This window comes from Oreochromis niloticus, linkage group LG12 (assembly GCF_001858045.2).
Source record: "Oreochromis niloticus isolate F11D_XX linkage group LG12, O_niloticus_UMD_NMBU, whole genome shotgun sequence".
NCBI classification, from domain to species: Eukaryota; Metazoa; Chordata; class Actinopteri; order Cichliformes; family Cichlidae; genus Oreochromis; species Oreochromis niloticus.
Window position 1 is genome coordinate 21,809,791 of NC_031977.2, and position 21,052 is coordinate 21,830,842.

The following is a 21,052-nucleotide window of genomic DNA, read 5'->3' on the forward strand; positions in this document are numbered from 1 at the left end:
GTTTCATGCTGGCTCAGGCACAGGGAAAGGCACCAATAGCATTGTGAAATCCCTTACTGGTAAATGGTGTAAACACTGCTAAATATTTAGTTCGATATACAGTATGTCACTAATGTGTTAGATAAACACCATCAGAGCAGCCTGTTTGTGCAATCCGTGTGTAAAATACCACAGACACATGTTCACCCACTCAGAAATCAGAAAAATCTTGTTTCCTATAAATAATACAGTTCTGGATTGGGTCAATCTGTTACAGGTAAATGAACATACCCAAGCTCCCCACCTCATGCCAGTTATTGCCAAACGATGACAAAGTGGACTGATTGAAATGCAGTTCCTGTAGCTGTTTTGTCAAAATCTGATCAGACTTTCTTTCTTTTCAGTGAAACATTTCATTTTCTGAGAGTAATGATTGTGTGCAAGTGTATTACACATTTAAAAATAATAGTAAGAATGAAAAAAAAAACTTTCCCCCTACATGTTCACATGATAGGTCCACTAGATTAAGGAAGTGGTGGGGAAAAAAGAAAACGACACACGTCTGTCCTTGCGAAGTAATAGCAGTAAAAACCCAAAGGCTGTAAACAGAAGAGCTGTGGATTTTCCCAGGGGACACGTTCATCTCCTTGACTTTACAATAGATTGAGCCGGGGCACAAAGATATATATGGCGTCAGGTTTCTCTGAATGGATTGAGGGAGGATGAAAGAATAGCCAAAGGAAAGAAGAGATGAGAAAAAGGATAAACTGTTAACCCGTGGGCCACTATACCCACACCACATCTGTCCATAGTTTATTTTGATTGTGTACTTTCTCCTGTGAGCATTTTTGACACACACACATGTGTGTGCGTGCACACGCACACACACACACACACACACACACACACACACACACACACACACACCAAAAATTAATTCACTGGCAGGCACTGAGAAGCATCAAATAGCGAGCAAGTATCAGATTTCGCACTGTGTCTTTTTTCCTTGTGTAGATATTGTCAAAAAAAGCCATTCCTGACTGTGGGTTGACATAAGACAAATGGATTTTTGAGGATTACTATTTGCTGAAAACTGCATGAAGTTATGTTAATTCAATGGAAATCACATAGGTGGTAGATGCTGGAAAGAAGAGTGATGAATTTTAACAGGGGATGAAGTAGCCACTAGAGGAGAAGGGCATGGGGTACATTTTAATTGGATTTAAACAACAATTGAGTTGCTGGATTGATGAGTGGATGAATGGAGAAAAGGAACCAAAAAAACTTCCCACAATTATCTCCTGTACATGTTTCAGATAATGGATAACAAAGTAAAGGAATTAGTTTTTAGACCAGATGAGAGGAAAAAGAAAATGGAGCATGGCTGTGGTAAAGAGGCACTTATCTGGCATCCTCATAAAAACTGGGAACTAAAATCTGGGTTCATTATACAGTTCACTTCAAGCTGAATTTGTGAGAGGCAGGAGAAGAGTAGAAGAGTTAAGGGATGCAAAAGAGAGCAAGGTGGAAGGATGAGTGGAATGAAATTAAGGGTTATTTTGCAAAAATAAGAGAAGAGGGAACGTAGGAAAAGTGGCACGTTAGGAATTTCATTGCAAATAAAAAAAGAAGAAAAAACAGTGAGACAGATACGGAAATAAAAGGGGAAGGCTTATTCATCTGGTGAGTGTGATAACAGCGAATGCAGCCACTGGATGAATATAGTGGTAAAGGGTACTGAGGGAGACATGAGGAGAGGAATGAGGAGAGGAGCACGGATAGAGTTACAGAGAAGACAAAAAGAGCCTGGATGAAAGAGAGGATGTATACATCTCCAGGGCACAAAGACTAGAGCTGAATAGATGATGTTAAATGTGACAAGATGAAGGGACCAAAGGGGGGTCCATTAAATGTTAATGGGAACAGGGTAGACGGTCGAGAGGCTACCCGGGGCAAGAATAAGAACAGATTGTGTTTGTGAGAAATCATTGGTCTGGTATTTTCAGCAACAGGAAGTGCCAGAAGTCTAAAGAACCTACAGTGATAAATTTCTAAAGAAACAAAGTCGAAAAGGGCATGTTATCTTTTACTCATTCTACCCCCCTGAGCACATTAATTCAAGTGCTAATTCCCTGAAGGAGCGTATATCAGCAAACTAAGAGTCCACACATCCACGCAGGCGCTCACAGAGACATTTACAGTATAGAGCAGAGCATATTTTCAGCCTGCCAGCACTGTGAGTAAGCATCTCTCCCTGCCACTCAGTGCTTAGTCGTGTATGGCACAGTGCATGGCAGCAGTTTGGAACTGTGGACCTTCAAACAATACATGTAACAATATACGGACACAAGTAGGTCATTCAAACACACACACTCACACACTAAACACAGAGATACACTTCTGGCTAGGACAGTGCTTTGCGAGCTTGCAGGACTTCCTATTTTTCTATGAATTTCTGATCAAACCAGCCACTTGATTTTGATTACATACTCATCTTACAGCCAGGGGATACATGGTTTTTCATTCAACCACTCATCTGCTGAAAACAAACTAAGTCCTCCCTGTTGCTGGAAGTATAATCATAACCTAATGAATAAATAATACAATATCTGTTTGCTAGGTGTTTTTGTTTTTGCTGCTGAATAGAGATGCTTGGGAGATTTGTGAGGAGACTCCCCTTACACAATGGCAGTCTTTTTTAATATGTTTGTTGCATTGTAGATCATAGATTAAGAGGACTGTTATATTAGAGATAATATGCTAATGTTAACTACACTTTCCATAAAATAGTTCCACAAAGAGTCAGAGACTGTGGTTTAGGGAGAGAGAGACTCTAAATTTCTTGTGTTTATTGGTTCTCTTCAGGTATTGATTTCCTTGCTTCCTATCCACCTGTCTTTCGCTGTTGTTTCCATCCTTCAGTCACCGGGCCACAGAATCTGGAGGACAGTGTGTCAGTGTGATAAAGTCTGTATGGTGTGTGTCAGTGTGTGGTGGGAGGAGAGCTGCTTTGAGAGACACAGCTAGAAGAATTGGTCACACCTGGATGCAGGTGAAGTGCTTGCAGTTCATTTATTCTGACAGACCAACAAGCAGGAGACAGTGCTCAATAACATGCTCTACTGCAAACAACACATGTAAAATGCACACTGACATACAAACATAAAAACGTCTGCATATAAACATTAAGTGGATGGGACAGAGTGTATACTTGATTTATGTAGTATGTGTTTTTGCAATGGTACTAAAAAAGCAGACGAGTCTAATAAAACCCCCATGGCCAAACACCTGAAGTTGTAGATAGAGGCCTGTGTTTAGGAATGACTGATATTTACATCTCTCACATGAACACCTCTCCATAGCTATTTGTCAGGTCTTAGCTGCTTTAGGGAGACTGAGTCCGGCATCATTTATCATGCATCACCATACTGCCCACACAGGGGAGGGGCGTTTGTGTGCCTGGGTTGGGGATGATGTTGGGTTGTGAGTGTGGTTTGGTGGTGGTTGTAGTTCATGATGATAAGTCAAGAATTCCAAATAGCAATACTTTCTATTTTTTGCCTACGCCTTGGATCACAATATGAAGTGCCTTGAAGTAACTATTGTTTTAATTTGGCAGTCTATAAATAGAATTTAATCGGATTGGATTGAACCAAATTGAACTGAAATACAGATCTATCATTTACTCTTAAAACATTGTTCATCCCTACAGCTTAACATCGTACCAGTAGCTCTAGCTCCTTCTCATGTTCACTCATTAAACTGTTGCCTACATCAGAGTGATGTAAACTTGGGTTGGGTTAATGCAACGAGCCCTTTAAGTTATTAGCAAAAAGTATTAATGAGGCTAATGCCTAGAAGCCCCCCACAGACTTAAGAATGTGTGATGTAGAGGGGATGAGGGCACTAATTCTCCAAAGTGCCCTAATAAGTAATGGATTAGCAAAGCTTTCCATTAGCCAAAGCATTGATCGTGCTAGGCTAATGCGCTGTTTCTAGACTGGAACAATGCAGCTAGTTAAAAAAAAGTTAGCATGCCAGCTATAATACACATGTACAGTCTGAGTTATTTCACTAGATGCATGAATTATGTCCTCAGCTCAAAAATCAATCTTAGTGCCAGTTTTATTTAAATAGCACAATCCATTTCACGTGAACTATAAAAAATAAAAACATTAAAACTATGGCAAAAATAAGTGAAAATAAAAAAACAAGACAAAAACTAAAAAATAGAAGTTAACATGCACACAAACTCACACAGCTATTAACTGTAGGCCTCTGAGAATAAAAAGGTTTCAAGTCTATTTTTGAATGTAGACACAACTGCAATTGACCTCAGGTCAGCAGGCAGCTTTTTCCAAAGAAGAAGACCACAGTAACTGAAAGCACCCTCAGCACACTTAGATCTAATTCTGGGAACTGTCTTACGATCCTCACCCGATGACCTGAGGAGTCTAGTTGGGTTATAGACACTGAGCAAGTCAGAGATGTACTGAGGGTCCAAACCATTGAGTGCTTTATGAACTCAAAGAACGATTTTAAAGGGGATTCTGTAATGAACTGGGAGCCAGTGAAGTGACTTCATCCCTCAAGTTACGTGTTCAACTATTCAGAGACATGTAGGCTCACTTCCACAGGTCTAACAACCCTGTGATAGGCCCAGGTGCAGATATTTTTCGGGCCCTTACTGCCACATCATATTGAGCAGACACACATCATATAGTCTTTCCTCCTCTTTCACACAGACACACAAACACAGGCTGCATTAAATAGCATGTGCGCTGCATATTCCTAGATTTTATACTGTACATTTAGACATTTGAACATTTTATTTACACTGCCTTTGACATAGTATTTTATTCTATTCTATTGTTTTTTCTTAATATTTGCTGCTCTTAACTTTGTACTGTCCACTTTCTGCCGTGACCAAGCATATCTTATCTTTCTCATCTCTTAAAAAACATTGGGCTTTGGTTCGCAAGATAGGACCATGACTTAAAGTACAACTATAGTACAACTCTCATAACATGTCAACAAACTTTAATAAAATGTAGCCATGCCGTGTAATGTGGAAGGCTCTGTTTGATAGACATGCTGACTGGGGCTATGGTGCACTGCACAGGCTGCACCATCTGGATGTCTTTGCTCACTTGCTCACTAGACATGACTGGACTTACCTGTGCTCAAACATTAGGTTCCTGGTAGATCGATTCTGGGCTCAATGATTTTTAAGAATAATGGCTGTGACTAAGCAGCATGGTGAGAGTTTGTGAAGTTTAATCATATATTGTTAGAGTTTAATTAATTCCTCAAAAGTGGACTTGAACAATGGGCAGTGAGACTGAAACTGTATTAGCTTCTGCACATTAATCATCTACATCAATACAGAATGAAATGGTTCTTTGGAAAAAACCCTTCAGCTATTGCTAAAAAGGAAAATTGCTTCCAACAATGTTTTTGCCAGTTAATTACAAAAAGGGTTTGCGTTCATATATTTAAAGTTATTGCTTGCAAATTAGATCAGTTTCCTGGAACTGCTTGAGTGACAACCTTAGCCAGTCAGTCAACTTCAAGTCAAACTGTTTTTGAGCAGGCCATCCCTCATACGTATTTAATCTTCTGTGTTAACTTTTTTGTTTACAATTTCAGACAAATAAAGAGTGACATGAATTTGGTTTTAGGGTGACTGTAACATCTCGTAAATAAATAAGGCCAGTGATGCTTGAACTAACTTGAATTAATTAAACTTGATTTAATTAAACAAACTGAATTAGACTACAAAAAGAAATTAATCAGACAGCACGCTATGCATCAGTAAAACACGCATGCACACAAATCTACAGGCACACATACTAATTTCTCCTGATTTGAGACTTCGTCCTCACCTCTTTGAACACTTTGAAATCCAACTCATTAGGTTGTTTTTGTGCAACCAGCTGACACAGTATTCATTGTCATATTGTATAGGTCACATGTTACACACACATGCAGACTTGCACACATGCAGTGCTTTATTCTGCCCTCTCAGCACGATGATTCTGTCTCCTCGAGCTTCTCTTTTTCTGAAACTTTTTTTCTTTTCACTTTCTTTCTTTGGCTTTATTTTTGCAGTGTCAACAGATTACTCCCTGTGGCATTACACAGGCTGACTGTGTGTGTTTTAGATTGTGCTAACTTGCTTTTATACATTGCCATTTCACAGTTTGTGTGTCTGCATCTCTGTTTGTGTTGCTATACTGTCTTTAAACATTCTTTCACCACTCTTTGTTTTTCTCAGTGAATCTGTGACAGGATTTTAGTCAGCTAGAAGTAAAATAAACACTGCTAACATTAAAGGATGCAGTGAGGAGCAGAAGAGGAGGATGAAATGAGGATCGGGATAGATAAGGGATGGAAAAGCGAGAGGGAAAGCTGGGGACTTTCAGAGGCAAACAAAAAGACCAAAGCAATAAAGAGGTGATGAGTCAAAAGAATGAAGAAGCAAGGATAGGTGAATGTTTATGTTGCCATGAGGGTAAACAAGAGATGATGGAGAAAGCGGCCGGTGAGTGAAGATGTTGCGAAAGATTGGGAGGTGAAAATCGAAGGATTCTGAAGGAGGAATGTTAGATAGGATGTGGCACAGGAAAGCAGATGATTCCAAACTGAGGACACTGTATAGTATTCTGCAGTGCTGTAAGGCACTTAAAATAAAAATCACTGCAAGACTGTGACTCTGAAATGATTGGGGCTGAAAGGTAAGCACTCAGAGGGGCTGTTTTGAACAAGAAGGGAGATAACAGGGGAGTGGGTTGTGAGGGTAGGAGGTAGAGGCATATTTGATAGCACTAGAGGCCTAACAGGAAGGAATAAGAAGTGAAGTAAGCACACACAAAGTGTCTCAGTGCTGAGGAGAATTTAGGAAGCGGAGCACAAAAAGTCTTGGGCAAAAGTGGCATATTTTGAATAGATATATTTATGAGTCCTTATGTTTTCTAATAGCATTTTACATCACAGGGACACTGTTACTACTCTGCTACCATATATCTGTTAAATTATACTTCATTCTTTGTCTTTCTAGACAACACAGCATATGACTGTAATAGCTTCGGTCTTCATAATAAATGTCCAGTGCATTTGGAAACAATCTCCAAAATGTTTTTCCGGGCACTTTAATTAACTCTGCAATGTGGTGACCTTGCCTTGGTGCACTCTTACTCTCTTACAAAGACTCCTAGGATCAACAGTATGACATATACTTTCACTGCTGATTTTTCTTAGAATAAAACAAGTAGTACAACATTTTTTCTATGCTTTGAAATGTAATATATGCCTTCTTTTTTTCTTCTTTGTCTGCTCCCTCCCTCCGCTAGCCTGTGAGCTGATGAACCGTGGAATCCTGGCTCTGGTCAGTTCAATTGGCTGCATGTCGGCAGGCAGCCTTCAAACTCTAGCTGATGCCATGCACATTCCCCACCTCTTTATCCAGCGCTCCCCAGCGGGAACACCCCGTTCAGCCTGCCCACCCACCAGTCGAGTCCCTGGAACAGATGACTACACCCTAATGGTTCGCCCACCTGTCTATCTCAATGAGGTCATCATGCAAGTGGTATCTGAGTATAGCTGGCAGAAGTTTGTTCTCTTCTATGATTCTGATTTCGGTAAGGAAATATCTATCTATCTATCTGTCTGTCTGTCTGTCTGTCTGTCTGTCCATTACATACAAACGTGACATTTTAGTAGGTTATGAAGACGATGTGCTTTAACTGCCATCTCCAACAGTACATTACAGAGAAAGATAATGGACACACTTCCTTTTTGTTTTTTGCTTACCTTCTCTCGCCCAAACACACATGGATAGACAGGCGTATGCATGTGTATACGTGTGCCAGGGCACACTGAAAGAGGCAACCTGCGTCTTCATGCAAGTGACACATCTGTTTGTGTGCATTACCTTTCTTTATCTTGCAACCACGCTTTCCGGTCCATTAATTCTATCATTAGACCAGAAACATCCTGTGTCCCTTTTATAAAGAGCCAAAAAGATTTGTCAACCTTGGTCCGTTTTCTTCTACAGAAATCTAATATTTCTTTTGCTGTTGGTGTGTGTGCAGATATATATGTTGTTGGGTTTTTTTGTTTTGCTTTTTTGTAGTATCTGTGCATGTGGTTTGTTGGGGCTGCGTAAGCTGTGCGATTAGTGACCCCACCCTTTGCAATTCCTTGTCTACAACAAACTTATTATCTCTTTACTCAGTTGAGCATGTCTTTGTGTTTGAGGGTACAAACTTGATCTAATTCTCATATAGCATATACCCTTTCTGTATATGTCTACACAGGGTCAAGAGCATCTTCTGATCTGATTTATCCTCCTCATCACTAGATTGACTCCCTGTCATTGTAGGGCTTTCCTTCCAGGTCAACCATCTATCTTTACTTTCATTTCAAAAGGTGATGCAGAAGAGAAAGGTACTAAGGCAAAGCTTCTAATAGGTTAAAACTCAGAGAAAATACTTTGGTATTGCGCTTGCTAATGGAAAACACCAGCAGTGACATCATTCATTGGTAGGTCGACTGAAGTACAGCACTAAGAGCTTTAGCTCATAGAAAGCAATGTATACGCTTTCTGCCCTAGGTGATTCACTGTTGATTTACTTGTCATAGCCATAATGGAGCTCCATTCCCCTCATTGCAGTCAATTAACACAATCAATATGTTGTATGCATTGAACTCCGATAGGATCACTCCTGTGGACATATTTTTAAGTTGAAGGTTGAAGCATTTAGTCAGTGTACTGAGTACAGTAGGTCATAAAATGTATCTTCTAACTAGGCAGCTCTGCCAAGCATTTCATACTGAATGAATACCGAACATTGCTAATGGTGCCCTTTTAGAAATGCTAATGCTAACAGTATGATAAAACAACATTTGAAAACAGAATTTTTATCCAGTCTGGTAGTTGGTAGTCTATATTGCAAAACTAATTTCAAGTGTGCTAAGAACCACAGTCTTCCTCTATGAGTCTGCTACACTGTTAGCCTACTGTTAGCTAATGTTTAACGTGGCATTAGTTTATGGAGAAAGATTAATGTTACAAGGTCTTCAGCGAAAAAACAAAACAAACAAAAACACAGAGAAAACCTCAAGAATCAGATGACCCCCTGTGAGGAAGCACTTCAGACTTGACAATAGAAAGAAAAAAACTCCCTTTTAATAGGAAAGAACCTCTTGTAGAAACAGCTAGGCCGGTCGGGGTGTCGCATTGAATTTACAGATATACAACTAATGTGTGTCTGACAATAACTTTTAAATCCAAAAGTTTTTGTCAGAGATTGAGGTTGGTTGAAACCTTTCATTATACTCAAACCCGGTAGGTTTAGTTTCCTCTCTTGATTATGCAAAGTTAAGCAATCCTGTGGAAGCCTTCCATACACACCACGAGGTCTTTAAAATTGCATGCAGATTATGAAATGATATATTTATTCCTTCAGGGATACGTTTTTTTTCTAACCTTGCTTTTATCATGACTGCAAGTTGATTTTTTTTTACCTTTTCAAGCTAGCACTTGTTAAACCACCCATTTTAAATCTAAAATTACTCCCAAGTGTACCGTTTACATGTAATATCTATACAAAAGATACATGTACACACATGCATGCAGGAACATGTTCGTACTTCACTTTAATCCCTCCGCCCTCTGTGACCACTGATTCATCACATGGATCCTCTGGGGTTTCTCCATGCTGTTCTCTCAGCCACAGAAGGCCCTTTAAAGACATCACCACAGTTCCCTAATGGCCTAACCTCCTGTTTAAGGAGAGAAGGCAGAGGCAAGAGAGAGAGAGAGAGAGGGGGGAGAAACTTAGAGAGAAGCAGAAAGAGAAACAGAGATGGTCTTTTAAGATGATAGCAATGTTCCCAAAAGGCCTTGCTTCTGTACAAGGAGAGTTCTTTAGAGAACAGACAGTCAAGTGTGTCCTCTCAAATGAAGCTACGGTGCAACTGTCCCAATCCCTATTTTCAGCTCTACTGGTGCGTTCCGGACACTGAGAACACATGTTTTCTCTCTATCATTTTTCTCTCCCTTCTCACCGTTTATCTCTCTTCTCCATTTTCCTTTTCTTCTCTGACCACCTATGTGATTTTTTTTCCCCAGTTTTACCTCAGGTGTCTAATATTCTAACTGTAAAACATGATGTATGTTCAAAATTAAAATAACACTTGTTGTTACCAACTGAGTGACCTTGCTCATAGGATCATTGGTCTCGTTGGAAAAACACAGGGAGCACCGCTTTGTGGAAAAAACCCTGTTGACATTAAGATGATTTGTTTTGCTTTGCTGTTAGCCAATGACAAGAGGGACCTTAGGCACAATGGAAAAAGGTTATAGCTGCATGGAAAAGCCATTTTAAAACTGTGCTGTGTGGTTAACAGTATTTTATTTTTTCTTATTAGGAAAAATCAATACAGTTGCTGAATATGAGTTTCTGTGTAGATAAATGCACTTATTTATTTTAAAATGTTACTGGAAATCTTACTAGAGTGGAGGAAAAAATCATGCGATCCCCTGTTGAATTTGTAAGTTTGCTTACTTACAAACTAGTAAACAGTCTCTATTTCATGGTAGTTTCATTTTAATGGAGAGAGACAGAATATCAACCAAAAATTCATAGAAACACATTACATAAAAGTTGTAATTTGATTTACTTGCGACTGAGTTAAATAAGTATTTGAATGATAAGTAAAACATGATTTAGTACTTAGAGAAACCCATTTACCAAGTACAGCAGTAAGATGTTTTTCTGTAGCTGGTCACCAGGTTTGCACACATTTCAGGATGGATATTGTCCCACTTCTCTTTACGGAAACTCTAAATCCTTTAGGTTTCTTAGTTGCTGCTTGACAACTCAAACTCTGACCACACCATGACCTTAATGTGCATCTTCTTTAGTCACTCCTTTGCTGCCTTGGCAATATGTTTTGGGTCATCCTGGATGAATCATCTTCAGTGTTCTTGCTGAGGGAAGGAGGGACATTTCTACCTTTGTGCTTGACTGTCAGGATTGTGTTCTTTGGGTCATATTCAACAGCAGTTGTCACCTTCTCACCAAGCTTCCTGTAATGGTCTTGTAGCCCATTCCATCCTTGTGCAGGTCTACGAGTATGTACCTGACATCCTTTAACAGCTCTTTGGCCTTGCCCATGATGGTGGAAAAGTTGGAATGTAAGAAACTGGTTCTGTGGACAGTTGGGCTTTATCAAACAATGAGTCTCAATCAGGAGTATCTATAATAGATTAACAGATTGATTGATTGATTGTAATCTGTTTGCCACATGGGCACAAGGTCAATCTGCAGGACCCAGAATTCAGGTTGTAGGGGCTCAAATACTTATTTCACTCAGTGAACCAGTGAGGTCACAGATAATATATACTTAATTTTTGACCTCATTAATAAACATCCACAGATTATGACATCAAAAACAGCCATATGCCATTAGGCTGACTATTGCAAAGTCACTTATAAGCATCAACAAGGGGCACAGCCACTTACCTCACAAAGACTCCAACACCACATTTACTTTGGAGGTCAATAGAAAAACTCTGCAAAATATATAATGGGCCATGTTTGTCATAATATTGTAAATGCTGCAGTTTCCTGTGCTGAACGTAGGTTGGTGTAGGTCCATTGTAATTAAAAATGACTGTTACCTTGAAGAGTACTGCTTAATGAGGTATGTTAGTAGTTTTAAAACAAAATGTTATACTTTCAAATCTACCACATTTTCATCTAAACTTCCTTTTAACAGTTTTTCTGTACGGAGCAGTGGACCAGATGAGTAGAATGGACCTCTTTGTTCCATTTTTTTCCACTATTGCGCTGTGAAAAGTGTGAAAATGCCAGCACCTGCTGCCACAGCTTCTTATGTATGACTTTGCTGTGCTGATGTTACACTAAAGAGTGTCGTGTCACCTTGCATTGAAGAAAAAAAGAAAGAATGAGTGAAAGAAAGAAAGAAAAACTATAATACTGTTGACTACACAGTCAACTGGGGAAAGAAAAGTGTTTAAACACTAGGTCTTCTGGGATTTTTCTTTCTGAAATTGTTTTATATCCAGAAATAACAGAATTGAAAATTTGTCTATTTTTTTTAAAGAAAAACAAATAGATTTAGATTTTAACTAATAAAACAATAGCAATAAAGATAACCAAGTTTGGAAATACAGTATTGACTTTCCACTATACATTGGAGTCACTGTGTGTTCATATATGGATGAGTACCAAATTAAAGGAGAAAGCCAACATCAGAAAAAGTAAGAAAATGGTGAATCGAGTGGTGTTTATGTATGGGCAGAAATCTGTGCCATCAGAAACTGAATTTGAATAAGTTAAATTTGAATTTGAATTACTCGGATTGAATCTGAATTGTAACTTGAATGAAAGCTTTTGAAAACTGAATTTGAATTAGTCTAATTTGAAATTGAATTTATGGTTTGAAAATGAATTGATTTGCTTTGAAACTGCATTTTATCCTTTAAAAATTCAGCTCTCGAATAATTTCAGATTCACTTCTCACCATTCAGTTTCAGTTCTACAATTCAATTTCAGTTCCAAAATTCAGTTTTTTGGGACTTACATCCGGTTCCGGTTCAAGCGCAGATTAATAGAACTACAGACTGATAGCGTTACTGACGGAATCTACAGCGTCTTGAGCTGAATTAAGACTTCAGAAGTCATTCGTCATGTCGAATGACCAGCGGATAAACTCTCAGGTTGGTAATAAATGTATTACATGTATAAGAACAAGTGTCATGTTAACAATTGATAGCCGTACAGTAACCTTTATGCTTATTGTAGCTGCTAGCTAAAAACGCTAATTTAGCGTAGTTTGCCCTGGATTCAGCTTTGACAAACAAATATGATCGACTGTTTCTAGTAGAGTTCCAAAGTTGTCATCTTGTACCCTGTCAGAGCCCTGTATGCTTGCAGAGACCCCTACAGTAAGGAAACATGCAAAACGGTGTCCAAACCTTTGTATTTGAGCTTTATTTATGTCTTACACAGCATCCCAACTCTTTAGCGAACTTAATAACTTTAGCTAAAGTGAATAGTTCGTCTAATTCATTAGTGCAGCATTACTGGATCACCTCTGTTTGAAGTAATATAATATGATATACAACTATCACTGTGTTTAACTACCATAATAATTCTTAGGGTACTGAGTGCATGCTTAATTAGTTGGGGTTTTTTTTTAACATACTGCTCCATTGCTATGTTTGACAGGCTGAAGTTGTCGGGTCACCTCCTAAATCGACCCTCTTTTACAGGTGTTTTGTGCCAGAAATGGAGTGTCCACTGAAGACTGAAGATACTGAATCTCTACGCCGTGCCATTGATCCCTCCTGTGCCTTCATCTAGACAAGAGACATTAACTTAACCACTCTCACATGCTCTGTACCTACATCACCTTCCCTGACAGTCGTAGCCTGGCTCATCTGAGGGTGAAATTATAAGAATGTGTTATTTTGCAAAGTGCTCTCTAGGGTTCCTAAATAAAATATGGCATTGAGGTCATTTCTTTTGAATTAATCCCTTCTTCTGAAATATAAGAACCTCTCCTGGTTTAAATGGCACTTTCTGTTCCTTACTTCCTGTTCCACTCCCAACCCCAAATAGATGCTGACAAGCTGACACAGTAATATGGAAGAGGGAGAGAAGCTGGAAAGGACTACTACAAATAAACCCAATGCCTAACTTGAAAAATGTAAAATAAGAACAATAATAATAATAAAGATAAAAGATGAAGTAACAAGTTTTTTGTTTTTTTGTTTATTCCAAATGATCATCCAGATGTCTGTGACATGTGATGACAAACACCATAATGGAAGGCCTTTGTCATCACATGCTTAAACTCATATATTTTTGCATATGCTGAACAGGCAGTCAGACATGCTGTAACTGTGGGGTAGAAAACTGCATGAACACCATACAGCAGGGGTCTCAAACTCCAGTCCTCGAGGGCATGGAAAAGTTGCATGACACCGGCCTTTGAGGAATGGAGTTTGAGACCCCTGTCATATTCCATATGACAGGTGTGGTTGAACTTCATGAAGACTCTGAAGTTTCTCTTCTCTTCTGGCAGGACAGGAATGTCGCCTTGTCCTGTGAGCCACCGTAAGGATGTACTTAGAGTAGAACTGGAGTGTCACCGGCCTCAGGCTCTTCACCTTTTCAAACACAAAGCAGTCATTTAGATAAAATATTAGCGATTGTTTACCTGTAAATGCACAAAGAGAATTTAGAAATGTAATTATTGTCAAGAGTGAAAAAGCACTGATAGTGTAATCTACAGCTGTGGCCAAACGTTTAGAGAATGAGAAGTGTTGTTTATTTACAAAGTTCGCTGTTTCAGTGATAGTTGTATATCATATTATATTACTTCAAACAGAGGTGATCCAGTAATGCTGCACTAATGAATTAGACGAACTATTCACTTTAGCTAAAGTTATTAAGTTCGCTAAAGAGTTGGGATGCTGTGTAAGACATAAATAAAGCTCAAATACAAAGATTTGGACAGCGTTTTGCATGTTTCCTTACTGTAGGGGTGTCTGCAAGCATACAGGGCTCTGAGAGGGTACAAGATGACAACTTTGGAATTCTACTAGAAACAGTCGATCATATTTGTTTGTCAAAGCTGAATTCAGGGCAAACTACGCTAAATTAGCGTTTTTAGCTAGCAGCTACAATAAGCATAAAGGTTACTGTACGGCTATCAATTGTTAACATGACACTTGTTCTTATACATGTAATACATTTATTACCAACCTGAGAGTTTATCCGCTGGTCATTCGACATGACGAATGACTTCTGAAGTCTTAATTCAGCTCAAGACGCTGTAGATTCCGTCAGTAACGCTATCAGTCTGTAGTTCTATTAATCTGCGCTTGAACCGGAACCGGATGTAAGTCCCAAAAAACTGAATTTTGGAACTGAAATTGAATTGTAGAACTGAAACTGAATGGTGAGAAGTGAATCTGAAATTATTCGAGAGCTGAATTTTTAAAGGATAAAATGCAGTTTCAAAGCAAATCAATTCATTTTCAAACCATAAATTCAATTTCAAATTAGACTAATTCAAATTCAGTTTTCAAAAGCTTTCATTCAAGTTACAATTCAGATTCAATCCGAGTAATTCAAATTCAAATTTAACTTATTCAAATTCAGTTTCTGATGGCACAGATTTCTGCCCATATTTATGCAGCACTTTTCTATTCCATCACTCAGTCACTTTTACTTAGTGTTTTATCTATCAGAAACATTCTGACATTGAGGGATATATGGGGGTAAGTAGGGGTTGAATATTTTCCCTAAGAATACTTTGACCTCATTTGGTATTTTCATAATGGGGGTGGGGAGCATTGTCATACCTCTCTCCATAATTCGCCATTACTCTTCAGTCTGGTCAAGATCTGACTTTATCAAGACTTCAGCAAATTATTCACGTCATTTCATTTTCATCAAACTATTCATCATTCATAGATGCTGGCATGGAAGACACCACTCCCATCAGAAAAGAAATGTTACATCACTGGGAAAGGTGGTTGCTCAGAACAACTTTATGTGTATATATTAACATTTTCTTTAATACTAAGTTTGTTGGGATGCCTGCTCAAGTATGCCTGTTTACATTTTAAATGGAAAAGATGATCAGTTGATCTCCACAGCATCATTGGAGTGACAAGCATATTAATAATCGCTCAGAGCTAATTATTTCTTCTCAGACTGCTCCTAAAGAGACAAAGGACCCACTCCCCCAGGGATTTAGGCAATGAGTGTTTTTCTTAGTTTCTTTAAATAACAATTGATTTAGTCTCATTTCTGTACAAAGCCTTTTCAGAATTTCTTTGCATACAAAAGCCACCAACCAGGAGAGACAGAGTGGTACCTGTTTAATGGAGATGTGGCTGCAGCACTTGATGCACCAGTCAAGGGAGAGGTGGACTAGAGGCTCCAGACAATGAGCACCTCACCACTATCACTATAGGTGTAGACAGGTGTGGCATCAAAGAAAAACAGCCCACTAGGAACATTCCAGATCCTAATCCAACAGCCGGAAACAGCAAAAGAGAGCAACTGACGATGAGAGAGTAGCCCTCACTGAACTCTGGGAACTGGGACCGAGGGAGAAGCTAGGCACCGTCTGGTATGCTGAATGACAAAAAAAGGGGCAAGGAAAGCTGTACAAGCCCAGCACCTTCATCGCAAACCCATTTGGATTTGTGCTACTGGGACAGAAGCACAGTGGTCACCTGTTTTTCTCAACGGAGACAAGTAATAGCCACCTCAGCCACTCTTACAGCAACACTGGGAGATCAAAAGCTTGATCACTGGGACAATATCCCCACCTCCACCTTACATCCAGTTTGACATCAAGCAACCAACACTGAAAGAGGTCAGGGAGGTCATGCTAGCTGGTCACAAGTTAGGGCCTGATCCCTCCCAGCTGAGTCACTCTGGAGAAACACCCAGTGGCCCCAGGTAGATCACTAGTTGCACCAAAAGGTGCATGTTAAAAGAAGACTCTATGACTGATTGATAGTTGTTCACCCACACCCTTGAGATAACCATCCAAGGCTTTGAAGATACCACCTTCATGCTTTGTAACCCTTACTACAGGCAGATCTTGAATAGTGAGCGAACTAAGTTGTTTTGCATAAGTCTACTTGATCTTTGAAGAAATCTTTCCTTTGATTTTATTCACTGTTATGTGGTCTATTTTGCTGCTGCTCCTTCTGGGTCTGCCTGCACATCTTCTATTTCCAGTCCTGAATGCGAACCCATGTTTGAACTCTGCCTACAGTAAATTGCACAAGACGCAACTGAGTGAGGGCTAATGAAGATGAAAAGGGAGAGCTTGAAAAAATGGCTACTGTGAAGTTGTTTAATGGTGTTCATTTTTTTTATGGGTCTGGTGGACTCATGGTATTACTGGGTTATTAAATCAATACCTATAACAGTTTATGTATGAACTTTTAACAGATGTTTACTTTGTCCCCATTCCAAACAATATAGAACACATATATGGTTAAAATCTGGCATTTACCTTCTGTCCAAGATTTGGGTGGAAAAACCCCCAAACATATTTATCTTGAAGCAAGGTTTTCGAATCCTATTGATGTTTACTTCTTTGAACTTAATTAGAAATGGAAAAGGTTCACATCAGCCCGACCGAATAAATGGCCTTTTCGTATTGGCCTATACAACAACTAAAGGGCAACTCTGATCTGTGTGTTGCATATGTATATCTTTCTCCTGATGCATGTATATTGTGTCTTCCTAACCATTTTGGTTAGAGCACCTCTTACTTTTGTTGCTACTGGATCAGAATTTATGATCGAGAAACATCTGATACAGATAACTTTCTAGATGGCAATGTTGATGAAAAGCTAAAAATCCCATCTGATGTCCTACACAAGAGTAAACACCATTTGTTTTGGCCCTGGTTTTACCATCTTGGCAACCAAGTAGTTGGCTCATTCTTTGGGCAAGAAGACCAATCTCATGGTCGATCTAATCCTTCTCTTCAAACTCACTGTCAGACTCCGAATTGGGGTTGCTGCTGTGGCTCACCTGGCTGAACAAGTGACACATGTACTGAAAGCTGGAGTCCTCGCTGCAGGGGACTGGTTTTGAGTCTGTCTCAGACCATCTCCTCTATGTTATTTCCTCTCATTCTCTCTCCACCCCCCTGCCTGCTGTCCTATCCAATAAAGAAAAAAAAGGACTCATGTTCTGAAAACTCATCAGGTTCAAAATCTTCCTTTCTTCTAAAATCACTGAAGTTCTCAGAGCGGAAAATCTTTTCACTGTCTTGATCAATAAGAAGCCACACAGGCAAAGCTATTTATTTGTTGTGTCTCACATCCAATCTGCTGCTGGGACAGAGCATGAGAAAATATAGAAAGATTCCCACAAGGCAGATGGTAAAAAGTGTGGGAATTTGGGAGCAGACAGGTGTAGGTGATAGAAATATAACAATGCTGCAACCTTGTAAGGGAAAACACACTTATACAAATACACACTGCGCACACACACACACACACACACACACACCAACAGCAGGCCATGCATAAGGCAAACAGAGTGAAGGGACACAGCACCTCCACACCTTTGTGACCCATGGGTCCAGTGGGCCTGAAAACCACATCTGTCATATAAATGTGTAAGGGGGTGTACAATATTAACTTACTGGAAATGTGTTATTTTATGTGATCTTCACAGAAAATGAGCCAATAGCAAGGAATCTGAGTTCAAAATAATAATGAGCTGCAGTCTTTTTTTCTTTTGGTCTCAGGGTTTGAAAAGAGGTCTCACAGACCCAAACCCCGCCAAAGGGTTATAAAGGGTAAATTAAGGGTAAATGGAATAAGGAGTTATGAGAGATATATGTATAGATGGCAGTAACAGGAAGCTGCAAAGCTGAAGGAAATATAAAAGCTGACAGTTAGGACAAGAAAGACATGGAAAAGGTTGTGATAAAAACAATTTGAAACAAATGAAGACAAACAGTCACACTAGTGAGCCAAACACCAAAGATCTGAAAGCTGTATATAGTGAGGTCATGTTTTACTTGGATTTCCCTCTGGAGGAGACTGGGAGCAAGACAGAAAAGGATATAAGATAATGTGAACAGAACAAGTGAAAAGAGAAACATTATGGCAGAAAGGGACAAAGATCTGAAGGCATAGCAGATTTGGTCGGGCAGAGTTAAAGGAAAACAGGCAAAAACAACTAGAAAGGGTGAAAACCTTTTACAAAAGTCAACGACCCCAGAGTAGTAGGTTACATCCTTGGAGGTTACAGTAAGGAAATTTTCTTTAGCAATACTTGAGTTTGAGAGAAAGCTGAAGAGGAGAGAGGTAACTAAAAGCAAAAGAGAGAGAAGATAATCTAACACTCATTAAGAGAATGAGGTTTGGGAAATCCTACAAAACATTTCATAAGACCAAACCATGCTATTGTGGTTTGGTCCTGTGTTCCTAGAGTATGTCATGTTCTGTCTGTGGCATATTTTAATCATAATATTCTATATATTTTCATTTCCTCAATAATATCCACTAGCAGAAAAACACTATCTCTTTTTCTCAGTTATTGACCCAGGAGGCTTAGAGTGACATAAACAAACTAGAAAAGGCTAATCCAAAAAAACAGAGGAAAGAAAGGAAAATAAAGAAAAACTCTATAAGATTAGAGACTCATTTATATTCAGATGGAGAATCATTGTTTCTTAGATATACACACTGTTAAACGACTAGAGTGGTAGTTCAGTTCAACTCACAAGAAGGTCATGATCAAACAGTATAGAAAGAAATATCAGTTAAGAAGAAAGAAGGGAGCTTAGAGCAGGGGAGAAAAGTTTAGACACTTAAGGCATATGAAGGCAGGAGTAGTGTGTGTGTGTAGGTGTGTGTGTGTTTGTGTGGAGATGGGGAAAGTGATGCACATCTAAAAGGTGCCAAGCCTTTTATAAAGTGTTGGTTTTTTACAAGTGTTTGTTAAGCTCTCTGTGGGGACTCAGAGAATGTGAAGCCCCGGGCTTTAAGGTAAAACGAATAAAACGAGAGCAAAAAAAAGAGGAAAATAAAGCAAAAAAAGTGGTGAATGGAGACCAGCACTTCCATTTATAGGGATAGGAGTCGTGCCATAGGCAGTCAGATGCTGATGGTTTAGAACCTAAAGCGTTTATTTCTCTTATGGAGCTAAACTTCCCAAGTTTAGGCTAGCCCCAAAGGGCTGTGTTTCTAACCACAACTTTAAATGACAAATAGATTCTCTAGAATTCTTTTACAAGAAGCAGTCCCACATTTCATTTTTAAGGTAAGTCTATATTTTAAGAACCACTGCTTTGAGCAACAGTGGAATGCCTGAGGCAGGTATTCGGATAGCCAGAGGTAATGGCCGAGGAGAAAGATGAAGCAAAGGAGATGTTGGCCTAATAGCAGAACAGAATGTGATGGATAAACTATAACATGTCTGTGAAACAAAAAGTTTATTTCTTTATTTGTAGTCATCCACCATTATTCGCAATGGCTACCTGTGAGGTAGTCGGGTTTTTTTCTCTTGATGAGGATAGAAGTGACAGCAAATATGCCTCCTGCATTCGGTATTCGGTGGGTTCTCCGTCTAAACACTGCTTATTGAAATTTGTACCCCCGACCTCTATCATTGCTTTTTCTTCCCACTCACCACTTACAAAACTGTTTTGAACCCACCATCTGTTGATCCTGACAAAGAACCTTACCTGGAAAAAACTATTCCTTGCCAATACTTTTAATTCTGTTAAAACCATATTCTCCACAAGTTTCAAAAACCTGAAATAGTACACATCGACTGGAATTATACTCTACTGCTCCCTTTGGCCTCAACCCAATTCAATTCATGTAAAAAAACTCACCCTGATTAAAAAAAGGGATGTAAGGTCATCCGTCCCAAACTCATTTATGTTAGCATGGATTCTGTGGCCTCAAAAAATTCATATTATAATGTGGACAATTTGCAGTCAAATGCCATTTCAGGCTGTAGAGCAAGCACAAATCATTGGAGAAAAACCCGGTAGCTTGATCAAGCTGTTTGGATGGATGGATGGATGGATCCTCTTCTATAATTTAAGCTTGGGTATTTTCTAATGTAACTGGAACAAAACAACTTCAAACAACTTAAGCTTTAAAAGCCTCATGCAGGAAGAGTGCTGCAATGCAACAGGAAAGAAAGGCTCAAAGTCAGAGTAGTCAGTAGTTGCAAACTTGTGTATTTTCTTTCACATTTGAAGGTGGAGAAGGGTTTCAAGTCAGAAAGGTGAAATAGGGAGAATGGGGCAACTCAGAAGGCAGATATTGTGTTCCATCGGCTGAATCTCATTTGCAGGTGTTTGATGTTACACTTTCTCTACACCGAGGGAAACCTTCTCGCATGTGTTAATACCTCCTTTTTGCACTCTATTTCTGTCTTTTTTACATTATGCCAACTTGTCCAAAGGGCGGACTTTTATCAATAATTGCAAATTTGATTTTAAGAAGTTTAAGAAGCCCAAGCTA

General features: G+C 39.2%; 1 protein-coding gene across 3 annotated transcripts in view; it reads left to right on the forward strand.

The window, feature by feature from the left end:
• The window catches only part of grid2 (glutamate receptor, ionotropic, delta 2), a 483,691-nt gene that overhangs the window by 260,983 nt on the left and 201,656 nt on the right, over positions 1 to 21,052 (forward strand). For all 3 annotated transcript variants that reach the window (XR_003213195.1, XM_005452094.3, XM_005452093.3), the window contains exon 3: positions 7,332 to 7,619. Coding sequence is in view for 2 of the 3 variants with exons in the window: in XM_005452094.3 (XP_005452151.1) it covers positions 7,332 to 7,619 (288 nt within the window). In the remaining variant the exon portion in view is untranslated. The remainder of the gene's footprint in view (positions 1 to 7,331; positions 7,620 to 21,052) is intronic.